Source organism: Balaenoptera borealis (genome assembly GCF_965194805.1).
Source record: "Balaenoptera borealis genome assembly, chromosome: 6".
Classification (NCBI taxonomy): Eukaryota; Metazoa; Chordata; class Mammalia; order Artiodactyla; family Balaenopteridae; genus Balaenoptera; species Balaenoptera borealis.
Window position 1 is genome coordinate 43,342,368 of NC_138863.1, and position 26,363 is coordinate 43,368,730.

The 26,363-nt window shown below is 40.2% G+C and overlaps 1 protein-coding gene across 6 annotated transcripts in view; it reads right to left on the reverse strand.

The window, feature by feature from the left end:
* The window catches only part of MYO1B (myosin IB), a 179,514-nt gene that overhangs the window by 70,357 nt on the left and 82,794 nt on the right, over window positions 1-26,363 (reverse strand). For all 6 annotated transcript variants that reach the window (XM_082397305.1, XM_082397303.1, XM_082397304.1 and 3 more), the window contains exons 4-6: window positions 25,090-25,184; window positions 8,381-8,485; window positions 4,409-4,455 (exon numbers count right to left, since the gene is read on the reverse strand). In XM_082397305.1, coding sequence (XP_082253431.1) covers window positions 4,409-4,455; window positions 8,381-8,485; window positions 25,090-25,184 — 247 coding nt within the window. The remainder of the gene's footprint in view (window positions 1-4,408; window positions 4,456-8,380; window positions 8,486-25,089; window positions 25,185-26,363) is intronic.

Consider the following 26,363-nt stretch of genomic DNA (forward strand, 5'->3'; position numbering starts at 1 on the left):
AGGGTGTATTGATCTAATAAGTAGTCTTTGGTTTTGTTTCATGTTCTACCTTAGTCAGATCGATGGTTTGTAAATAATTCTCCCAGAGAAATACTTTAATTCTATTTTCAAAATAATGGTAAGGGAGGAGAAACATGATCACATGGCACACAATCAACAATGTAATTTGTGATTTTTTATTAGCTCGTGCATGCTCCCCCGCCTTCTCCTTCTTCATTGTCATGGGTCATCTGGCCTTTTTAAGTCTTCACTTGCTCATTAAGCAAATGTTTATCAAGCATTTCCTGGACACTAACGTAGGCACAAGGGAAAGCAAGGCATCACTCCTGCCCTCAAGGAATTTACAGTCTGGGGTGGGGGGAACTGAGACATAAATAGGACATAACCATGTACAAGAATGCATCCTACAGTGGGATCATGGCGCTGTGCACAAAGAACAGGGGACAGAGGGGGAACAGGAGATCTGCCCTAGCTTAAAGGCGAAGTAGCAGGAGAAGTCAGGCAGGCAAGGAGGCAAGGGATCAGGAAGGAGCAGGCATAAGCACTGGCATCCGTGAGGACGGTGAGGGAAGTCAGAGCACATCATGACACCGACATTTTCTCCTGACAGCAAAGTTGTGTCATTAAACGTTCCTCAACAAGGACACCATGATCAGACTTGCCTCTTTACAAGATCACTCTGGCTAGTGTGGAGTGGACTGGAAAGGATCTATCAGATGTAGCTGACAGAGGTGGCAGCAATTAGGGGAGAAACACTGGTGGCTTTACGCCAGAGTAGCAAAAGAGGAAAGTAAACAGAGCTGAGAGCTACCCAGAGAGTCACGATGACTGGTCATGGTTGGATGGAGAAGGTAAGAAATGAGGGTGTTCAAGAATTTAAAAGTCCAGGAATGTGGCCCAGGCAACTGAGTGGATCACGACACTCTCTAGGATGCGAGGGGACACTGGAGGCAAAGCGGACATGAAGGAGGGAGAAAGAGTAACTTCACAAGAGAGTCAGAGGATGACCGTATGAGAGGGGATGATTTTGATGGCAGGTGGTCCCTGGGCAAAGGAGGCGACAGATCTAGAGTACAGGTGCAGAGATAAGTGTGAGAAAGGAGCGTGTATACTGACTGATAGGGAGACAGGGCAGGTGCCAAGGAGCGGGGCTAATTTGGTTTGAGAGCTTGGAAGAGGATGATTTCTGTGAAGCAGGCATAACGCCATCAGCCGAGAGTAAAGGATAGAAGGTTTGAAGAGAGTAGAGCAAACACTGTGGAGAAAGGAAAAGGAAGCTGACCTGGGCTAAACTCCTGCACAACACGGAGAACTCAGCTGATGCCCACACTGATGACTCCCCAAAGGCTTGGTTCTGACCCTGTCACTAGACTACTCACAAATAACCAGCGGCTTCCCACCACCTACAAAATAAAGTCTGAGACCCTGACCCTGCTACTCCAGGCCCTCCAGCTGGGGCCCGGACCCACCTTCCCAGCCCTCTGGCCCACGGCTCCATTCACAGACTCCCTGGTCTGGCCATTAACTCTGGCAAATGAAGGTCCACACTGGTTTCTCTCCTCAGTTCCTCATGCTGTACTGCCAGCTCCTCCTGCTTGCTACCCCATTTTGGCTTCTTTAAATCTTGTGGACCCACTCAGGACTGTCCCCTGCCCCGGACTCCTCCAGCTTCTCTATGCTGAGCTTCCATAACACTTCATCTATACTTTTCATGGGGAACTTACTAGTTTATGTGTTGTGTTATAATTATTTTCAGCCATGTCCACTTTTTCCTGACTAGTTTATAAGCTTCCTAAAACCAGGTATTCATTCATCAATAAATCAATGTTTTCTGAGTGTCCACTATGGCACCGGCCCTGCTCTAGCTCCTGGGGCCACATCAGTGAACAAGAGGCCGAGGGGCTCGCTTCCTCGACTCCTACTCTGCAGGGCCAACGATGATGTAAACGGGGGAAGGGAGCAGAGTAACTCCAGAGACTGCTGAATGCCTAAAAAAATGAAAATAGGATGAAGTCACAGAGTCTACAGACGGCATCATGGAAGTGACATCTGAGATAAGACCTAAATGATACAAGACGCCGGCCATACAGAGATCTGGGGACACAGTGCATGGTGTAGAAGGACTGGCAACAGCAAAGGCCCAAGTCCAGGAAGCACTCGGCACACCTGCCAGTCACAAAGGCCTGTGTGGCTGAGGCCCAGGGAGCCGGGCAAGGCTGGGCCGGCCCACCTTGCGTGCGGAGGCTTGGGGGAGCCCGGGCTATATTCTAGGTGCGAGGGGACCGCAGAGGCTGTCAGCTGGCAGGGGACAGCAGCTTGTAAAGATCACTCCGGCTACTGGTGGGGAAAAGACTGCAGGCTGCAAGAGGATATGCAGGGAGACCTAAGTTTAACTGTGTTTAAAAGAAAACCCGGAGGTTTCAAACAAATGAATGAATTGTGTGTGTTTCTATTCTTACTGAATGAGGAGTGGTAATGAGATTTCCCGGACCCTAGAGCGCTCTCTCCCACACTCACCAGTGCCCCATTCAGCTCCTGGCACACCGCAGACGCTCAACAAAATCCCCCTCCAAAGTCCTTAGTCGAGAACAGTGATTTTCGAAGACTTAAACTGTTTTTTCTTTTTTCCCCAAAGCAAAGAAGCTCAATATGCCAAGTTAAAGTGCTGGGGTGAGGGTCACTGTGAGGCACCTCCATGGGAACAGTGGTCCACACTGTCAGCTACAATGAGGTGCAGGGTCTCCCAGATTTCTCAGCAAAGAGATCAAAAAATTTATTTGGAGTTAACCCGTCAAACACAGTTGAAGGAAACGTAATTTCCCTGGAGTCATAAACCTCTGTTATACATGCAGTAGTAATTTTAAATATAGTAGAGTCCTACTATAATATTATAACATAGGCTTGAGTATACTACTGGTCAAAGTCACACCCACAAAGCAGAGAAATTACTAAAAACTGGGCATGAAATGATTTAGCTTATAATCAAGTATTAATCTCATATCCTAATACCTGGGTTATGATAGGATTTCTCTGAAGTTACTTAACAAGCCAAATCACCTGCCAAGCCTTTCGCTAGATTTTCCGAGTCTCTAAGTACTAGTGACTCTTTAAGCAATACGGTTTTCTGTATTTTTACGGCCTACAGACTAAATATATTTGCAAGTATTTTTTTTTAAAAGTGTGTGTATATGAGATTTGCCAATAGCAAAAATAAAATCTCTATCCTATAAAGAAGCTTGATCTATTGGAATTACTTCTATCTGCCCACACTTTGCGTCTAATTCTATTTATGTAATGAGATTAGTCATGTTACCGCAACAGGAAAAGGCATGGCTCACATCAGTTTTAACAACTTAAGGGGCTAATCCAATGGAAAAAATTCACTGCCTTGGAATTAGGAACCTTAGCCTTCCACTTTCCAATCTATCAAAACTATCTCCACCTGAGGTCCTTTGCATGCCTTAAGCACAGGATAACGCCAATGAGAAAAAAGCAAAAAGGGGGCTAAAAGAAGCTGGGCAGTGGAGGTGTGGGGGATGCAGGAAGGGTCTCTGGCAGCGAGGCACAGACGATCATCAATAATGGTCCCAAGTAATGTATATGAGAAGACAGCTTATAAAGTAAATGATCTTTTATTATGAAATTTATAAAACTGGCTCAACTATAGAAAAAAAAGCCATCGATTTCAAAATGCCACCATCACACTCAACATATTTCCCCCAGCTGCCTCCAGGCAGTGTGTGTCCCAGTAAAGACCAGAGGCAGGAAAGAAGGCAGCACAGCTGGGGAGACCCAGGGGCTGACGTGCCAGAGTGCACACTGCAGAGGTGGGAGATGAGGCTGGAAAGGTTTCTACTATGGGAATTAGCGTTTTCCAACTCAGCCAGACTCAAAACATCAATTAGCTTCAGTTTTTACTATTCAGTCCTCCCCGCACCCCCCATTAGCTGCCAAACTTATTGATTTTACCTCTATAAAGTTTTAGAATACACCTCCATCCTTTCTGGCCCCACTGAAGAACGGACAAGAGCTGTAGAGTATAGAAACTTGACACCTAGTTTACCCTTCTTTCTATGGAATTTCTGAGTCTTAATTATGATTTCTAAATATCAAAACTCACATTAGTAAAGAGTTACTCTAAACAGCCTCATTTAAATTGCTCATGGAATTTTATGATAGATGACAAGTCAACATGAAAAAAAAGATAGCTTGTCACTCCAAGAAGAATTAAAAAGGAAAATTCCAGAAAGCAGAAAAATAGTCCTTATAGAACTTTTAGCCTATGTCTCAATATGGTGTCTCTTATTTTTTAAATGTGTGTATTAAGAAATATTAAACATCTACTGGTTGCTTAAACACACATGAGCTAAATATTAGTGTTAACACTTATGCTTATACAAATACTTACAAATCTAGAGGAGTTGTCATTTCTTACAGTCTTGGCATTTCCAAATGCTGGTAGGAAAGAAACAGATGTGTGGTCAAGTGACAGAAAAATAATTTCAAGCCAAAAAATAAAACAAATGTAATATCTGACATCCATAAATCCTAGAAATGCAACTTGTAGCAATGACATTTCTGTCCAGAAAATTTCCATAGAAACTACTTAACATGAGTCTTAATAAGCTGCTAAAGCTTCCATGTCTTTTTATAAGTTCACAGAAAGAGTCATTCCTACGATACACAGAATTTTTTTCAAGTACTACTGTAAACTTAATCCTCTCTAATTCAACACATTTTAACTGTTTTGATAGTAGTCAGCTGAATGGCGAGCAAGCAGGGCTTCTGTGCTCTTCTCCCATTATTAACAATGAATAAGGTTATTTTAGAGATGACTACTTAACATTAACAAAGGTTCTATGAAACTCAACTGATGAGGTTTTCAGGTGGAAAAAGGCATGAGAAACTTTAAATTGTTTAATGAACTTCGAAATAAAAGGTATTTAAACGTGATTAAATATATAACTGAAATACAGAAAGAGTAAGAGACTTGGAAACTAACATCATTTCCAATAGGCTAAAAATACCATATAGTTTCATTAGTTTATGTCCATCAGACCTAAGTGAAACTTTCCAGAAAAAAAAAAAAAAAAAAATCAGCCCACAATGCAAATATCCAAGTTTGTCCCAATCTTAGCTGCTTCGAGGAGCTAGAATCTCCCACAGGACGCCCTTTCAAATGAGAGCACTTAAGAACCACAGGGATGACACTGCCCCAGGCACAGAATGCTCCTGTCTGACAAAGGTATTTCAGTGTCATGAGCTAAAATGACTGCTTCATCAAGCTTGCGCACAAAATAGGAGCAAATTAATCTGGGCCTTGGTAGTAGAGGATTTAAGTGGAATAAATGTAAGTCGTATAAGAAGAGGGGATCCCTGTTTGATGCTCTGAAGCCCAGCAGTGCACCTCAAACTTTAACGTGTAAACCAATCACCTGAGGATCTTGTTCAAGTGCACACTTTGGTTCAGTGAGTCGAGGGATGGGCATGAAATTCTGCTTCTCTACCAATACCCTCCCACCCCACCCCGAGGCTGTTACTGGGATCCGTGGGCCACACGGCAGCCAGCAAGGACTGCAGAGTGATGCACGATGATGCGGCAAACAGAAATGAATCTTTAAATTAAGAGGTCGGGCATCAAATCCCTGGAAGCCTCCACAACTTCATTAAATGAAGATTAGCGTAACAAGAGCTCACATGATTAACAATGGCTAAAAGCTGGTCCAAGTTTTGAAAGCAATCACCTGATCAAGATGTGTAAAGCTCACTGTGGATATTCAGTAGCCAAACCTGTTGTGTTATATTTCACGTTAGCTAGTATTTTTATGTTTTTGATTGTAAAAAAAAAAAAAATAGTTGGCTCCTGCTAGTTAAGACAAAATTTAAAGTCAACACAGGGCAAATTCTTTGATTCAGAGATTCCACTTGGAATGGGTATGGTTTTGTAGGTCCCTGACACCAAATTCTCTCTTCAATAGAAAATAAGCTGAGATGTTATATTAAGTAAGGAAACCTGCACATGGGAAACACTCAAAAAAGGATGCTGAAGAGGTTCACATCCTTATCCTACGTCCACCACCAGCTAAAGCATTTTAATAAATGCAACCTTGATAATGGTGAGTGTTGACCTAGTCAACATGAAGACCACGACATTTTTCGTGTTTTCATAGGCTAGATCTTTGTGGTGGGTGTCAACACGCAGGGATGCCAAATTAACTAATTTGCACAGCCCCAAAGTCCAGCACGAGATGCTGACACATAAAGGAGAGTTTATTGTGGCTTGAAGGTCAAGGGCAAGTGAAGGAATTGCTTCAAAAAAACTTTATTCAGGGTGCCATTTGCAAGCCATAAACCATCTTTTCATCAAACAAATCTGAGTTGCACATTACTAAACACAGCTCTAAACACTAAAGTCTTTTACTGTGAGCCACAGAATCAAAAACAAGTGTTCCATTATAGAACACTTGAGACACATTCCTCGATTGTTTTTTTTAAGTTCATTGTTCTAAATGTTCATTTACAGTAGCAGCTCCAGTTAAAAAGTAAAGCATTCCCACAAAAGATAATACATGCCCACAGTACACATTTCTTCCAGTTCCTGCACTGGGGCCTAGTTTCAAATACCACTGAATAAAGGGCCAGATTCTAATCACAGATGCAAGCTATAGCATTCCACAGTGTTTCTCCTTTAGATCACAGCATTCTTAAAATACGCATCTATAGAAATATAACACATGTATAGCATCCTAACTAAAAGCAAAAGACAGTAAGCAAAAAGTAAAAGACTGGAATAATAAGATAAAGATAAAACACTCTCTACAATAGCTTCTTTTTTTGTTAAGGTCCTGAAGGGGAAGAAAGATCAATAACAATGTAACAGGTGTTCTGGCCTTTGCTTCTCACAAGCAAAGTATTCTCATGAGTTTTATTTCACTATCTGGAGGATAAAGATGCATGTGGTGCCTCCTTGTAATAAAGTGGAAGGAGGGACTAGGCCTGAGTAACAAAGACAATGGGCAGGTTCTGTTCCTCCATACTGGGGCTGGGGGGGATCTCCCCCCACAGAGCAGTTCTGCTTTAATCCATGTTAAATCTTGACCTTCCATGACTTCGAACAAAGGGCTGAACCAAACTACTCTTCTAGACCAGAGATTCTGATCAAGGTGGTCTTGATCCCCACAGGGGACATCTGGCATTGTCTGGAGACATTTTCAGTGGTAACAACTAGAGGCAAGGGTTAAACATCCTACACTTCACAGGACAGCACCCCACAGCAAAGACTTATCCAATCCAAAATGTCAATAGCACCAAGGTTGAGAAACCTACCCTACCCCAACAACTGTGTTAAATGACAACACTGGCATGCTTACAATATAAAGCAAGGCAAAGGGCTTTCCAGCAATAGGAAGAGGCTTTGAGTTACTGTTTCCAACATAAGGATGGTTTATACTGATGGTTTATGCCAACCTCCATGGCAGAAGGGGACTTATCTCTGGCTTTGTTTTCTGATGGTATTATGAACTAAATGTTTGTGTCCCTACCCGACCCCACCCCCCAATTCATATTTTGAAGCTCTAACCCCCCAGTGTAATGGTATTTGGAGATGGGGCCTCTGCGAGGTAATTAGATGAGGCCAGGAGCCAGCGCCCACCTGCCCATCATCCCCCCTCCCCCTCCCATATACACACACAAAGAAGAGGTCATGTGAGCACAGAGCAAGATGGCAGCTGCCTACAAGCCAAGGCTTCAGAAGAAAACCTACCTTGCCAGCAGGTGATCTTAGACTTCTGAGCCTCCAGAAGTGTGAGAAAATAGATTTCTGTTGTTTAAGCTATCCAATCTATGGTACTTTGTTATGGCAGCCCAAGCTGACTAACAGACACAGAAGGCCAACCACAGAATTTGAGCTCTAAAGTCAGGTTTAGGCTTTTTGTAACCCTGAGAAAACTGGTCCTCAAATATTTCTCTGGCATAGCCTTGGTTTCCCTGACAACAGAAATCACCAGCCATGGGTGTTATCCTGAATGATAAAATAGCACTGCCCTCACATTGCTCTTTTCCACCAAGTTTCTCCCAACTGTCAAGTCAAATGCAAATATCAGTTGATTATTATTAAGCAAAATGTAAGTAATTCAAATAAAAATCAAAAGGGAGAAAAATGATTGCAAGTGGGAGAGCTCCTTTTACACGAGTAAAGCGTTCCCTCCTTCAAGTGCGTGAAGTCAGGAGTTCCTAGGATGCCGCTACCTTTTGCTCAGCAGGTCTGGGCCTGACTCTCCCCCTCCCAGCCCACCTCCCAGCACACCAGGTGCCGGAAGTGCCCTGAAAACTGGATTTACTGTTCGAGTCACACCGACCCAATGTACACAGAAAATCCTACCTTCCAGGACTGGGTTGGACTGTAAAAGCTGTTCTTTGACTTGATTAACTTCTGCTCCTTTTCCACAAACAGCTGCTACGTAGGACATAACAAGCTTGCTGGCCTCTGTGGATGAAAACAAGCCATATTAATAAATTAAGCAGAAAATTTTTTTTCAACTTTCAGGGGAAAAGATTTGGGAGAGAAGGCCCAGTAACAGTGTTTTCAAATGACTTCACTCCTGGGAGCAAAGAATGTTTTGAAAACCTTTTAAAATATTCATGCTTTCTATTCAGACATGTCATTGATTCAGATATAACAGGAATTGTGCTTAAAGGTTATCACTGGGTTGCTAAAAAATTGGCTGAGTAAACATAGCCAACAAAATCTGAGGAGGACTATCTTCTTAAAGCAATTGTTTCTTAAAAAACTAAAAATAGAGCTACTATGTGATCCAGCAATCCCACTTCCAGGCATATATCCGGAGAAAACCATAATTCGAAAAGATACATGTTCACTGCAGCACTATTTACAATAGCCAAGACATGGAAGCAACCTAAGTGTCCATCGACAGATGAATGCACAAAGAAGATGTGGTATATACAAATAACAGAATACTACTCAGCTATAAAATAATGAAATAATGCCATCTGCAGCAACATGGATGGACCTAGAGATTATCATACTAAGTGAAGTAAGTCAGACAAAGACAAATAGCATATGATATCACTTATATGTGGAATCTTAAAAAATGACACAAATGAACTTATTTACAAAACAGAAACAGACTCACAGACATAGAAAACAAACTATGGTTACCAAAGGGGAAAGGAGGGGAGGGATAAATTAGGAGTTTGGGAGCAACAGATACACACTACTATATATAAAATAAACAACAAGGACCTACTGTATAGAACTGGGAACTATACTCAATATTTTGTAATAACCTGTATGGGAAAGAATCTGAAAAAGAAAATATATATATATGTGTGTGTGTATGTATGTATATATATATATATATATATATATATATATATATATATAAGTGAATCACTTTGCTGTACACCTGAAACTAACATAACATTGTAAATTAAATATACTTCAATAAAAAATAAATTTTTTTAAAAAGCAATCATTTATATACAAATACTATATTATACATAGGTGATTCAAGTCAAAATTAACTTGATAACCTGGGTGTCTTTATCAAATGTATTTTTTAAATTTAAAAGAACTGCCCTTCCTCCAAAATAGTTTCTAAATCAAATTGGTTTGCTTACAATCAGATTAAATTAATTACTCTTCAAATTGATTAAAAAACTAAGCAACTAATCTTAAGGATTTGAATACAAGAAATACAGACCTTCCAGGGCATCTTCTAGTTGTTTTCATAGGCTTCACTCGTAGAACAAGTTCCCTGCTAAAAGTAGCAGGCCACCAGAGGCATATGAAGAATTCTTAGCTCAGACTGGTAAGGTGGGCCAAATTTGGTTTTATCCTTCCCCTATTAGTACATGTCTCCTCTTAGCATCTGTTTCCAAGAACCTGATCCTTTTTTTATAAATTATTTATTTATTTATTTTATTTTTGGCTGTGTTGGGTCTTCGCTTCTGTGCGAGGGCTTTCTCTAGTTGCGGCGAGCGGGGGCCACTCTTCATCGCGGTGCGCAGGCCTCTCACTATCGCGGCCTCTCCTGTTGCGGAGCACAGGCTCCAGACGCGCAGGCTCAGTAGTTGTGGCTCACGGGCCCAGTTGCTCCGCGGCATGTGGGATCTTCCCAGAGCCCGCATGTGGGATCTTCCCAGACCAGGGCTCGAACCCGTGTCTCCTGCATTGGCAGGCAGATTCTCAACCACTGCGCCACTAGGGAAGCCCGAACCTGATCCTTTTAATACTGAGTTCCAAGGAATGATAATAGATATTCAGGGGAAATGAAGTCTAAAGTCAAATGAATTTAGGGCCACAGTAAGTTAGATGAAGTGAAATAGGTTTCCTTTTTAAATGGCTTCTTAAAGGAGCATGTGCATTGTGGAACTCTGGAAAAAGATGGAGAATGCACCATCTCCCAAACTTATTTGCCATAGAATCTGTTTCTCATTCAGCTGTCCTAGTTCTAATGTTCCATAATCAGGATCTGGGAAATACTCAACTATTAAATGTCAGTAGAATAAAACATGGGCCCAGGTCCAGGCAGTCAAGGCAAGAAAAACCAATCTCCCCAAATCTTGCTTTCTTGCAATTTCTTTGCTCTGGTGCCACTGTCTGAGGGCAGGAAAGCCTTCCCCAGGTGTGCGTGGCAGTACCCCTACCTATGGGTGTAAGGGGACAAATCTCAACGCTGCTCTTTCTCACAGGGAGACCTGCAGGTGACTTCCAGCCCATTTCCCACCACTGAAGAAATAATAAATGAACAGTTGGAATGCGACCTTGGGCGCATTGCCCAACGTGTGCTTCAGGGCCTATATACAACCCCAAAGCATCAACTAATAACAGGAGCCACAGAGCACCAAGAATCTATGCAGGTCCCATAAAGTTCTCAAGGGAGTGTTAGCAAGTATGGTGCAGAGGAAGCAGACGATCTCATGGAGCCCTGAGGATTGCAGTGGGATGCTGGGTACTTCTTCAATGGTTGGAGTTAAATCTCCCTCCAGTTTGCTTTCTGGGTAACGAGAATGGGTCCAGGTAGATTCTCTGGTGGCCTGTGATGGCGGATGTCTGCAGTCTCCTTTTAAAGACTGTAACTGAGAAACATCAGTCTTTTCATCTTTGCAATACCCTCCCTCCAAAGGGCATAGTCCCTTAACACATCCTCTATTGTGTAAAGTTCCTGAGCTACGTTTTCCAACGTTCTCAGGGTTTAACTATCTAAAGGCCGGTGAACTGTTTGGACACACTTCTGCTGCTCCATCGGGCTGAACAGGCCTCAGTCATGAACAAAGAGTTTATATACTATTACATTTCATTTCACTTCTTGGTGCTACATTCCCCTCTACCCACCAGTTCACACTGGAACTCTTCTTCTGTCACTTTGGGATACTTTGTTTCTAGGTTCCCTGGCTTTCAAAGTCAGGTGAGGCTGCCCTCCCAGCCAATTCCTGACATCTTGTGCTACCTGGTCTCCAACTGTGGGCCAACTCTCCTGCATCGCCCACACATTCCAACCCTACAGTCTGGCCTCTGAAACAAGTCACCTCCAGGCTATCTCATCATCCTGCTTTCTCAGCAGCATTCTTTGCTCCCCATCCCCACCTACACTCTCACATGTATTATGTATATTCTTCCTTGACTTGAATTTCTAGTCTTCCTACCCATTACGCTATTAGAAGAGTGGAAGCATTTATAGGCAAAATAACTGCTCCAGATAGTGGCAAACACACACACACAAATATATATGTACATATTTTAGATGAAAAGCTAAGTTTTCTTTTAGGTAAACTGGCAAGAAATAGTAAAAGTCCAGGCCATCCTATATTGCTTATTCCAGTGATTATGAACCTCACTGCAGCCAAACCTCAAACCTCAGATACATGGCTACACCCAGTTCTCTGGAAGTTCTGTTCTGGTTCAGGATGGACACCATGGACAAACTGCTTTGTGTGTATGTGTGTGGGAGCAGATGGAGGGGGGGTGATCAACCAAGAATGAGAACTCTTTGGTGGCTGCTAGAATTGATGTGACCTCTCAGAGACTTTTTAATGGCCTGAACTAAATGGCCATCAAATTCTCTCAGGGTTAAATCTATTTAAAAATGGCGCCAGGAGCAGATCTATTGGAATTTGGATTGGACCTCCATCATATGGCTGTTAAATTGTATGTAAACCCACAATATCTACTGAGATGTAAAGATGAGTTAACTTAAATTGAAATTAGGAATCAGTTTTATTAACTTTAAAATCTAAGTAATTCAAATATCATTTTTAAATATACTTCGAAGATCCTTCTTTCTAAGTTGTTAAAAAGATTTTATGCTCAGGTTCTTAACTATCTTCAGGAATTCTATTACTGTGCTCATTTTAATAATTCATTTTTGGAAGCTGAGATTAAGGGTAATTTTCTCCAAAGTCTCATTGTCTAAAAGAGACAACTCATTATTTTTTTCCTGACATAATACTTGATCTTTAACTCAAGTAGTTTATGAGATAGTCACTACTTTAGAAAAAGTAAGTAAACCTGTACGGACAAGTTGCAAGGTCCAATGTAGTTTAGAGGACTGTTTTCATTATATTTCACCATGCTGCAAACAGGAAGTAACAGTTATCTCATGAGGTTTTCTGCTTCATTTCCTTTGGCTCTTCTGTGCTAAAGTTCAAATAAATTTGGATCTTTATTCAAATGTTTACATACTTATCCAAATCAAAACTCTATGTAATAACCTCTATGAATGACAAATATTGTATTTCTTAGGAGAATCAAGAATTAAATTATCATCCTCCTCCATACTGCAAAGCCTAGTTCTTGAATCATGTTGACTATCATAGGAGCCAACTAAACATGACCTTGGCAAGCACAGCATAAAATCTTAAGCATTTTCCAAGGCAATACTTTTGAGTAGACCGAATACATTAATCTAGTAATCCTACTCTCAGTGACAATGTCTTGCATGTTTGCTGTAAAAATATAAAAGGATTCTATTTAGGACAAAAAGGTGTATTCTTCACATGTACTCAAAATACTGAAAAGCACTGCCATTCTAGATATAAGAACACTGGCATTTAAAATTGGCAAATCATAACAGCATTGCTTAGAACTCATTCTTAGTTCATCATTTTCTCTAACTCACAGATACTTTACATATGTAGATTTATGCACATATATATGTTTGAATGTTGAATTTTAAAATGCATTGAGTTGGACAAACAAAATATGAAGTCTTCAGAGTCAAAATATCTTCTCACCAGAAAACAGTAGAACATCTAGGGTTATCAGATATCCTGCACTAATGAACAAATGGCCTATAACAAAACATTTCTAGATCAAAATATCTAGACCAGAATTCATTTCTATAAAGAATGGAAAGGGGTTGTAGATGATCGTTTATGATTCTGGGCATTTTAAATTCCTGTTAAGGCAGAATGATAACTAATTTAACTCTGTATACTCTGGTACCTTGCACTGGGTTGTGAATAGTATCTACTATATGTTATTATATAATTATGTAGTATGTAATCATATAATCATATAAATTCATATACTATAATATTCTTTATGTAAGAAAACACTGTGAAATAGCAATCAGTGAATGAGAAAGGGAAAACAATGAAAGACATTTGTAACCATGAGGACAAAAGGATGGGAATCTCATGGGCAAGTATGAAAACCTATGCATGGAATCGAGCAGGCTCCACATAGATACTATGTCAGGAAAAAAAGGTAGGAATACAAGCAAGGCTTATTCTGAGCTTTTTTTTCCAGAGCTAATAAATTTATCCAGGAGTTAACAAATATCGATGCATGCATTCATAGATACAAGTAATATCATAGGTCACATACATATCATATAAACCATGTCATATATGTCATACAGCATAGAGAAAGCCATACATTTATACACACACAAATACTGACATATTTATCTACTTCTATACCTCTCTATCTCCTTGGTTAAGACACCCAAGTTTTTCTAGGGACTATGCTTACAAAGGTCTCATGGTCCAGTGACCTAAAGAGTATGACTGCCTAAATCAAGCAAGCCATGTTTGTATACAATGAAACAAGGACTCTGAAACATAGAAGAACACCCTTTTTTAGCAGTCCTGAGTCTGCAGTGCTGCAAGATCACCCAGCTGCAGCACATCCAAACTGACCCGACAGGCAGCTGGGAACTGCCCCGATCATTGTACCAAAAACATAGGTCTTGCAATGAGAAACACAGCCTCTGCTCCAAGAGGAATCATGACTGGCAATGTTTTTATTGAAATACAACTATATGTAAGTTGCTTTGCTTCTGAAAGTTGGCCACAAAATCTGATAATTCATATAAAACACGTGAGTCAAGAGAGGCCTCTCTCACATGAGGAAGAAACAAAACAAAGCTCACGACATTTTGGCCTTGAGCTTGCTTAGCTATTCCGCTTCCATGTGGAGATATTCAGCATTGTAAAACGCTCATGGATGTTTAGGCTACAGTCAGTCAGTCACATCTCTGTCGCTGACCGAGTCAGAAAACTATCACAGATGTAAAGCAGTACAAGGTCATTTGGGGTTCAGAACCAAGGGTCTTAACAAGCAAGGCAGGCTTCATAACTCTTCTAGCAGATGGCTGCAGAGTTCCTAGAAACTGATGTAACTGTAAAATTAGAAATCAAATAATTTATAATGCTTTCTTATATCAGGATCATCTTCTCAGGCCCACAGTTTACTCTGATGTCCTTGGAAAAATGCAGTTATGATGGTTCCCTCATGTTCTGCCTCCCTGCCCCCATTAGTGCTTGAATGATTTTCCACAAACTATTTGTACTCATGATAGTGAATTGTGAGTTCACTGCCTAGAAATAGTTGGGCACTTTTATGAGGCATGATGAATTTTTTATTTAGCACAGCAGTAATGAATTAAATAAGACCCCAAAGGATTCAAAATGTTCACGCCTCTCCCTGAGTGCCCACATTATACAACCCTACAGTGTAAGAGTGTCTCCAGTGTTTAAGACCAATAACATCATCATCTGCCAAGGGGGGTTTACAACCTCGTTAACTTAATTACTTCTTATAAAATGAGCCCTCTGATACTACATGGTGGTTCTGTATATGCTATTAAGCAAAAACTCTCACTGAAAAGAGATACTATACGTTAAGTACATAGCACATTCCAGGCCCTCAATAAATGTTAGTTCTCTTCTTTCATTCATTCACTAACATAAAAATGTTAATAGCTACATGTATTCAAAAAAATTTTGGTGACTAAGATAATGTGACATTTCAAAAATGGCCTGGCATTCCTCTTCCCCACAGAACTGAGATTAAACCCCTTCCTGAAATTCCTCACACACTGTACTGCAATCCCTGTATTATTTTCCATCATTTCGTTTTCCTGTAAGTAATCTCCATGAAACAGAGACATTAAACAACACAAAGTCTATGCTTTACTCAAAACTATAGTTTGATGACAATTAAAACCTTAATACAATTTGAAACAATTTCTGTACCCCCTGCTTTCAAAAAGAAAGAAAAGTAGAAAAAGATGGGAATACGTAAGTAAAACACTAAATGTCTCTATGGAAATGGAGGTAGGAGATGCTATTGGGATCTATAAATGAAAAGAAAGGGCTGAGCAGCTACCAAAGAGTGTAGCTGAGTAGATATTTAAAAACAGCAGCTCTCAGGAGTAGTGTCCACTGCCCAGCACCAGGATTTTTGTGATAATGGACACATGAAACATCACCAGATCCAAAAAGCACAGTAGCTCAAAAACAAGACAAATGCTTCGAGTGACTTCTGGACAGTGCTACTCAAAGTACGGTCTAAGGACCAGCACTACTCAAAAGCTGGTTGGCCCAGGGACTGCTACTGGTCTATCTACACATGAGAGTAGGCGTTGAGAAGTTTTTGTAGCAATTTGGTAGTTTATTTTGTCTGTGGAAACTAAAACCAGAAATTGGGGCCTGAATTTTCTATGTCTTCTTTTATTTTATTTTTCTGGTATTGGTCAGCAGCAGACTGCAAGAGAAGGGAACCTGGTGTTTCCCAGTGGAAGGTTTGAGACGTACTGCTCCAGGGTGTCTGTGGTACCCTCTCCAGCCTCTTGCTGAAGCAGCACCTGTAAACAGAGCTTTCTACCAGAGGAGGAGGTGATGACCCTGTGAAGCAGCTGTCCATTCTTCAGCTTAGGACAGAGGGCAAAGGGGTCCTAGAAAGGACTAAATCCAGGGAAAACGATAGGATTTCAAGTGGTGAATGGGACGCTGAAACAAAGAGGACAAGTTATTGACTAGAAAAATAGAAGAGAAAAGAGAAGAGAAAAATATAGAAAAGAAGAATGAACTCCATGTGCCACTAGATTTCCACCAGAGGAATAAGGTGTTTTTGTTTTTCTCAGAAAAGAACGAATGCCCTCCCTGTGAAATAGTAACAGCAATCTCCATTCAGTTTCTCAGTAAAGAAGGTACACGAGCCTACCAGGAGATGGAATTTTGCTCCAGGAGGAAGCAGTATGGTTTACAACTCTCTGAGAAGGAGGAGGTCATATACTAACATGGCTCATGAGTGGATGTGCTGTCTTCTTGGAACACATGTTCCAGAGGAGATGAAGAACTGGCCAATACCAATCAAACCACAGACCACAACCCACTTCTGATGACTCACTCAGGAACAAATTGAAACAATCAGATACTCAAAGAAGTCTTTAGACATGATGAAGAATGAGTAAAAATCTAAAAAAGTTAATAGGCTTAGGAATATTTTCATCTCTTCCTCCCTTATGCTTTAAAAAAGGAAACATATGTGAAATGAATAGGCTTGTAGAAACAGTCAAAGGGATTGAGGTAGGGGTAGGTGGCATGAGATACATCACCAATACAAATGACTTCTGTCAAGGGACACAGTTTTTAACTTGCCTTGCCACCATTTGCACTGGTTAACCTGGAAGCAAACAAGAAGCTGTATTGCTTCTAAGAATTAAATTCTGTTTCACAAGAAAAGAACTGGTTAGTGACACGGAAGGAGCAGAAACTTTCCCCCAAGATACCAGTGTCCTCTTAAAGTTCTTACTGGAAAGAAAGAGTTCTAAACAACCAAAGATATCACAAATTTCTGAGTAAACAGTGGTAAGAGCCTATACCCAGAGTTCAAATGAATGATCTAAAAAGGGGTGGGAAACTCTATATAATGACACTGGCTACATACAATAAAGAGCAAGCCTTTTAGTGAAAAGTAACATGAGCTGCCATTAGAAGGGGGGAAAGCATGAGGGGAAGGTGAAGAACAAGGTCGAGGCTAGATCAAGCAGAATCTTGTGTAACAGGCACACGGGGTTTGGCTTATATTTTGGTGCAATGGAAACTATTAAATATTTTTATGTAAAAAGAATCTTGAGGCAAACAAATATGGAAAAACAATATACCAAAACTGATGAGATGCAGCAAGAGTGTTCCAAGAGGAAATTTTATAGCTGTAAATGCATACATCAAGAATAAAAGAAACATCTTAAAAAAAAAACCCTAACATTATACCTCAAAAAACTAGAAAAACAAGAACTAAGCCCAACCTTAGCAGAAGATACAGTTTTTTTGAGGAAATAATGAAGATTAGAGCAGAAATAAATGAAACAGAGAATAAGAAAGCAGTAGAAAAGATTAACAAAATTAAAAGTTGGTTCTTTGAAAAAATAAATCAAATTGCAAACTAACCAAGAAAAAAAGAAAAAGGGCTCAAATAAATAAAATTATAAGTGAAAAAGGAGACATTCAACAGATACCACAGAAATAAAGGAACATAAGAGACTACTATGAACAATTATATGCCAACAAATTAGACAACCTAGAAGAAATGGATAAGTTCCTAGAATCATGAAGAAATAGAAAATCTGAACAGACCGATTACTACTAAGAAGACTGAATCAGTAATCAAAAGCCTCCCATAAAGAAAAGCCCAGGACCAGAACTATCTCAAACTCTTGCAATACAAAGAAGAGGGAACACTTCCAAACCCAGCATTACCCTTATACCAAAGCCAGATAAGGATACTACAAGAAAAGAAAACTATAGGTCAATATCCTTAATGAATATAAGGGCCAAAATTCACAACAAAATACTAGCAAACTGAATTCAACAGCACATTAAAAGGACCATATACCATGATCAAGTGGAATTCATCCTTGGGATGCAAGGACGGTCCAACACATGCAAATCAATAAATGTGATACCTCACATTTAACACACACATCACATTTTAATAGAATAAAAGAATAAAATCATATGATCATCTCAACAGATCCAGAAAAAGCATGTGACAAAATTCAACATCCTCTCATGATAAAAACTCTCAACAAATTAGATAAAGAAGGAATATACATCAACATAATAAAGGCCATACAGGACAAGCACACAACTAACATCATACTCAATGGTGAAAGGTTGAAAGCTTTTCCTCTAAGATCAAGAACAAGACAACCCTCCCCACTCCTATTCAACATAGTACTGAAAGTCCCAGGCAGAGCAATTAGGCAAGAAAAAAGAAATAAAAGGCGTCAGAAACAGAAAGGAAGAAGTAAAGTCGTCTCTGTTTACAGATGACAGGATCTTATGTACAGAAGATCCAAAAGACTCCACCAAAAAGACTGTAAGAACTAATAAACTAATTTAGTAAAGTGTAGGATACAAAATCAACATACAGAAATCAGCAGCATTTCTTTATACTAACAATAAACAATTTTAAAAAGCAATAAAGAAAACTATCCCATTTCCAATAGCAACAAAAACAATAAAATACTTAGGAAGAAATTTAACCAAGAGGTGAAAGATCTGTATACTGAAAATGACAAGACATTGGTGAAAGAAATTTAAGTGACACAAGCTAATGGAAAGCTATTTCACATTCGTGAACAGAAAAAATTAATATTGTTAAAACGTCCATACTATCCAAAGCTATCTATAGATTCAATACAATCCCTATCAAAATTCCAATGGCATTTTTCACAGAAATAGAACAAACAATCCTAAAACTCATATGGAAGCACAAAAGACTCCAAATAGCCAAAGCAGTATTGAGAAAGAAGAACAAAGCTAGAGGCATCATACTCCCTGATTTCAAATTATACTACAAAGCTACAGTAATCAAAATAGTATGATACTGGCATAAAAACAGACACGTAGATGAATGAAACAGAATCAAGAGACCAGAAATAAACCCATGCATAAGCAGTCAACTAATACTTGACAAAGGAACCAAGAATATTCAATGGAAAAAAGGCAGTCTTTTTAATAAATGGTGTTGGGAAAACTGGATATACACATGTAAGAGAATGGAACTGACAAAAATTAACTACCACCCACAAAAATTAACTCAAAATGGATTAAAGACTTAAATGTAAGACCTGAAACCGTGAAACTTCTAAAAGAAAACATAGGGGAAAACACTTAGACACTGGTCTTGGCAATGATTTTTTGGATATGACACCCAAAGCACAAACAACAAAAGCAAAAATAAACAAGTGGGATTACATCAGACTAAAAAGCTTCTGCACAGCAAAAGAAATGATTAACAAATGGAAAGGCAACCTACTGAATGGGAGAAAATATCTGCAAATAATATGACCAATAAGGGGTTAATATCCAAAATACATAAATAGCTCATACAGCTCAACCAAAAAAAACCCAAACAATCCGATTAAAAAACGGGCAGAAGGCATAGCACAGGGAGATCAGCTCGGTGCTTTGTGACCACCTAGAGGGGTGGGATAGGAAGGGTGGGAGGGAGGGAGATGCAAGAGGGAAGAGATATGGGAACATACGTATATGTAAAACTGATTCACTTTGTTATAAAGCATGAACTAACACATCATTGTAAAGCAATTATACTCCAATAAAGATGTTAAAAAAAAAAAATGGGCAGAAGACCTGAATAGACATTTTTCCAAAGAAGACATACAGATGGTCAACAGGCACATGAAAAGATGCTCAACATCATTAATCATCAGAGAAACGCAAATCAAAACCATAATGAGATACCACCTCATGCTTGTCAGAATGGCTAATATCAAAAAAACACAAGAAGTAAGTGTTGGAGAGGATGTGGAGAAAAGGGAATTCTTATGCACTCTTGGTGGGAATGTAAATTGGTGCAGCCACTATGGAAAACAGTATGGAAGTTCCTCAAAAAATTAAAAATAGAACTACCATATGATCCAGCAATACCACTCCTGGGTATATATTCAAAGTAAAAAAAATTACTATGTTGAAGCGATATCTGCACTCCCATGTTCATTGCAGCATTATTTACAATAGTCAAGAAATGGAAACAAGTAAGTGTCTGTCTATGGACGAATGAATAGAGAAAAATGTGGTGTGTGTGTGTGTGTGTGTGTGTGTGTGTATATATATACATACACAACTGAATATTGTTCAGCCAAAAAAAAAAAAAAAGAAGGAAATCCTGCCATTTGTGACAACACGGATGAACCATGAAGGCATTATACTAACTGAAATAAGTCAGAGAAAGACAAATACTGTATGATCTCACTTACATATGGAATCTAAAAAAAAAAAAAAAAAAAAGACAAATTCATAGAAACAAAGAGAAGAGTAGATTGTTGGTTTGGGAAGGAGAAGGGGGAAATGGAGATGGGTGAAAGGTGGTCAGAAGGTACAAACTTCCCGTTATAAGATGAAGTTCTAGGGATCTAATGTACATCATGGCAACTACAGTTAACACTGTATTGTATACTTAAAAGTTGCTCAGAGGAATTCCCTGGCGGTCCAGTGGTTAGGACTCTGCGCTTCCACTGCAGGGAGCACGGGTTCAATCCCTGGTCAGGGAACTAAGATCTTGCATGCCGTGCGGTGAAGCTAAATAAAAAAGTTGCTAAGAGAGTAGATCTTAAAAGTTCTCACCACACACACACACACACACAAAGGTTACTCGAAACAAAATTTTTTTAACAGGCCAAGCATTTGATCCAGTTTTCAGTTTTACAGATCATTCTGGTGTCTGTGAAAAAAAACTGTAGGCAAGCATGGGGGAAAAGAAGAGACCTGTTAGATATTGCTACAAACAGTCCTCAAAGGAAGTACTGGTTGGTGGCTTGGTCTAACTAGAGTCGCCATATGGATACAAAGAAAAGGAAGAAAGAACTTGGCATGAGATATATTTTAGAGGTAGGGTTGACAAGATTAGAAAATGGGATTCATGTGGAAGATACAGAAAAGGAAAATATCAAGGATGACTGTTACATCTCTAGCTTGAGAAACTAGGCTGATGGGTGGTCCCATTTATTGAGACCAGGAAGTTTGGGTAGGAGGGTAAAATCAAAAGTTCGGTTTAGGGCATGCTTAGTTTGAGATGCCTCTGAGAGACCCACACAGACTTGTCAAGCAGGTACTGGATGTGTAAGCTGGGAGACAAAGTAAGAGGTACTGAGTGGAGTGTATAGTTTAGGAGGCAAAAACAATCTGAGACTAGTTGTGACCCCCCTAAAGAGAATATAGAAAGATAAGGAAAGATGATCCAGAACTAATCAACACAACAACTTTTTTTTTTCTTTTTGGCCGTGCCATGAGGCTTATGGGATGTTATTTCCCCGACCAGGGATCGAACCCGGACCCTCGGCAGTGAGAGCTCAGAGTCGTGACCACTGGACGGCCAGGGAATTCCCCCAAATTAACTTTTAATGAATTAACTATGTTTCAATTTTCAGTTGTCAGGATCAGTCTTTGTCCTGGTCTGACTCAGTATTTTTGTCAATTTCTTAAATTAAGACACAGGAGGAGGCTCGGGTTGGGGGATGGCATTTATTCAATCATTCAAATATGTAGTGATTGCCTAATGGGTCCCAGGCATTAAGTCAGGCTATAGGGACACAGAGATGAAGAAAACATAATCCCTGCCTTAAAGAGACACTGGAGGCTAGTTTAAAAAAAAAATTACCAACAAGGGCAATGTGTTTAATGGCACTCAAAAAGAATCATGTTCAAAGTATGAAGATACAGCTTAGCATAGTGGATGAAAATGGTGCTGTGGATTAAATGTTTGTGTCCCCCTGAAATTCATATGTTGAAACCTTAACCTCCAAGATGGAGCCTTCAGGAGGTAATTAGGTTTAGATGAGGACATGAGGGTAGGACCTCGGTGATGGGATTAATGTCCTTATAAGAGGAAGAAGACCAGAGCTTGCTCACGCTCACTTTTAAACTCTCTCCTCCCATGTGAGGACACAGAGAGAAGGTCCTCACCAGGCACCCTGACTGGACTTCCCAGCTTCCAGAACTATGAGAAATAAATGTCTGTTGTTTAAATCACTCAGTCTCTGGTATTTTGTTACAGCAGCCTGAGCTAAGACAAGTGGGGTCTCTAGAGCTATATATCTACCTGCGTTCAAGATCCCAGCTCTGCCACTTACTCACTGTGTAAGTTTAAGCAAGTTGTTTAACCCTTCTGTGGCTCAATTTCCCCATCATAAAAATGGGGATAAGAAGAATACTTATCTCATACGTGCAATATGCTAACCACAATGCCCAACACGTGGTAAGTGCTCATGTAAGTTAGCTAATATTATTATTTCCCAATGGCATGGCAGTGGTTCTATGGGAGGGGACAGAATCATAAACAAAAGATTCTACATGTAGGCTTAAAATAATTTTGTTGAACAATACCCAACTGAGAAAATCTGACCAAACAGAAGTTAATATACAAGAAACCTATAACATCTTGCTCGATGAAAAGACCAATATGAGTCAGTACATGTACCACATTAATAGAAGTCTAGTACCCACATTAAGAGGGCGATAGTTTCACAATAACCAGGAGCAAATTTGAAGTAGTCTGTTTACTTCTTGGGATGCAATTTTATAAAGCATGTTGACAAACTGGGAAGATTCTGGAATAATATGACCATGACAGTGAGGAATTTGGGAACGAGATTCAATCCTCCTGTTACATGTTCGTATAAGCACCCTTACAAGTGTACACTTCACTTCACTACACTTAATGTTTTGTATATAAATTGTATGTATACATGTATACATTTAGATGTATGTACATATATAGCGTAGAGCTATTGTTTATCTCCTGTACTACACTATAAACTTGACAAGGACAGGAATGGTGTCTGGCTCACCAATGTATCACTAGTACCTACTACAGTACCTTTCACCTAGTAGGTACTCAGGAATTATTTCCTAGATGAATGAATAAATGAATGTGTATCACATGAGAAATTTTTAAAGAAAAGGGATTTTTAGCCCTAGGAAGATATGATGGATGACTTCAAAGAATTAAGTGATTGTCCTGTAGGAGAGAAAGTAGACTAATTTGGTAAGGTCCAAGACTGCAGAGTTAAGACGAATACATAGAGGCAGAATTCATCTCTAGGTAAGGAAGAACTTTTGTTACCAAACCTGTGTGACAAAGTCCATAGGCTGCCTTACAAAGCAGTGAGCCCTGCATCACTACAAAAGGAGTTTGGCTGTCCCTGGGGAGGACCCTACACTAGATGGTCTATAACTAAGATCCCTTCCAATTATATGAGGCTGTGCTCTCTGTTACCTTACATTCTTACATGCCACTCTTTTCCCCTCCATTTCTGCCCATCCAGAGCCTAGAACCTGCACAACCCTGCAAAGAAACAGTGCACTATGTCTCCAAAGGCTCCGGGAAGGGAGCTGGACACAACTTATCTAACCATTCTTTCTCCAGCTACTTTGAGGGGTAGGGAAGAGGTACTCCTTAAGAAAGTGGAGGAAGAAATAGGTATAGAAAGAAAAGCCATTTCAGGGCAGATAGGGAGACTTTAAAGGCACAAATCTAACTAAGGGCTAAGGAACAAAATGGATTCAGTCAGTTGACTGAAATATCCACGGGGGATTTTCTTCTCTTGAGCATCAGGATATCAAAGTTATTAATCTGATAATTAAATAGCCAAGTAAAGTTGAAGCATTTAAATCCCACTTTGGCAAACTAGCAGAAATTACCAATGATCAAAGTCTTATCTATAAAACAAGAACATCTTACAGATGAACCAGTTATGAAAATACCATCCTCCTCTTTCATGGACTCATCAGTTCCATCAAAGAAACCTACTGACAACAGCAGTTCTAACCTGTCCAAGTCTGGACTCAGAGATCACAGCTCTTTTGAACGTTTTCCAGGTAGCTGGGCACCATGTGTAAAATCACTTTCTCACTCAAGACAATCACACACATTGCTTTTATTAAAAGCACAAGGAAAAAAAAGCATACTCCCTCCCCATTTGAGGGGTTGTTTTATGGGGAGGTTGCCAGCCTGTCTAAAAATGTGTACAAAAATCTCAATTCTTGGGCTTCCCTGGTGGCGCAGCGGTTGAGAATCTGCCTGCTAATGCAGGGGACACGGGTTCGCGCCCTGGTCTGGGAAGATCCCACATGCCGCGGAGCAGCTGGGCCCGTGAGCCACAATTACTGAGCCTGCGCGTCTGGAGCCTGTGCTCCGCAACAAGAGCGGCCGCGATAGTGAGAGGCTCGCGCATCGCGATGAAGAGTGGCCCCCGCTTGCCGCAACTACAGGAAGCCCTAGCACAGAAACGAAGACCCAACATAGTAATGAATCAATCAATCAATAAATCTTAAAAAAAAAAAAAAATCTCAATTCTTCAGGCTTCAGAGGAAGACTTTTTCTACAGCGAAATCCAGCATTTTCCTGGTGCCCTCCCTCACTTTTTAGCTTTTAGATAGTCTGTGGTTGTGGGATCTCCAAACCCAAACAGTCTGGCATTCCTTAGGGAAGTGGTGAGACCTTGCACTAGACCTTGGTGTCTTGGAGGGAAGGTAAAAGACCTTGAAGTACACAGGAACTGCAACAGAAAGGTCTAGAATCCAGAAAGAGACTCCCACATTGGTTGGAACCCTTTTGATAGGTGCCTGCTCCTTCATGTAAGAGATGAGGCAAGTCCTTCCCAGAGAACATTCCAGGATCCTAATCACTAGCCTTCCCAGCATGAGCCCGGTGAGCTTCATGCTAATGAGGCTCCACCCACCCGCTCTGCAGTGGTCATTCCGTACAGCGTTTACGCTTCTATAGGAGAAAGTAAGGTTGTCCGGTGGCCTTACCTGTTTTTCCTGCTCCGCTTTCCCCAGTAATCAGAATGCACTGGTCTTTATCTTGATCTCTTAGGGATCTGTATGCTTCATCTGACAGGGCAAAGCTGCAGGGGGTAATGGGAAAAAAGTCCTTAAAATTCAGCTCATTATTATGTGTTTATCAGATATAACTAACTACAGGCTCTTTAAAGGGTCACTGATACGCTTTAGATAGAAAGCTGAGATATCACATTTTATTTCCTTCACATTCTTAAAGTAAATAAATAAAGCTATCCATTCTCTGTGGCCCGTGTTACTTTCTCCTATGCATTCTCTCTTAACTGAAACGGTACTGATGTATTGTACTCTAAAGATATAGAGTACATGTCCACATGTCCACAACTGGATAATGTTGCTATTTCCAGGACAATACACTGGAGTTTTGAAACAATGAGAAAAAATTTTTTTCAAACATTAGAAAAATGTTATCATATACCAAATAGCTGATATTACCATCACTAAGCTAAACATAGAACTACTGCCTTCACAAACAAGATGGTTGAAACTGTAAGGTCCACCAGAGGCAGGTGGTACTATAGGTTTGCCATGGTTCTTGTCCAGATGACAAAGGGCCCCCTATCGAGAAAGTCCTCATGTTGACCTTCCCCTCCTCAAAATTTACTAACAAGGTAAATTTTGCTCCCTCTAACTGAAAAATAATTTTGACAATATGATACTGTACTTAAAATAGGAAAGCTCCTCTTCTAATTCATTTATTAACCAGTACTTATTGAGTCTACCTTATGTGAAGAACACGCCAGGAACGCAGGGGAGAGAGATACAAAATAGAAAATAGGTTAAGTGCAAGGAAAAAGATATGCGCAAAACATTGCAGGACCAGACAGGGCCCTCAAGGGGTAGGGGTTTGGAGTAGGAGTATCGTAAGAGGTAGAAAAACAGCCCTAAAGAATTCATTAGCAAGACAAAGGGCTTTTAGGCAAAAACAAAGGCCGTGTATCCTAGGAGGTGGGGTAAAGGGTATAAGCAGTTGCGAGCTGCTGAAAGGCAAAGCCTGAGGAGTGATGCGCTAGAGAGATGGGCAGACTCCAAATCAGGAGAACAGAGGTGATCGGGAGCCACCCAGCGGGAATGTAAGCAAGGGAGGGACAGGATCTCAGAGAGTAATTAGAGCTAAAAATAGCAGCATTCACCCTGTACCAGCATGGTCCCCCAGGACCTTCATATTTAATCATTTTAAATCTCACAAGGAAACTACTACAAATAAATTATTATTAATCCCATTT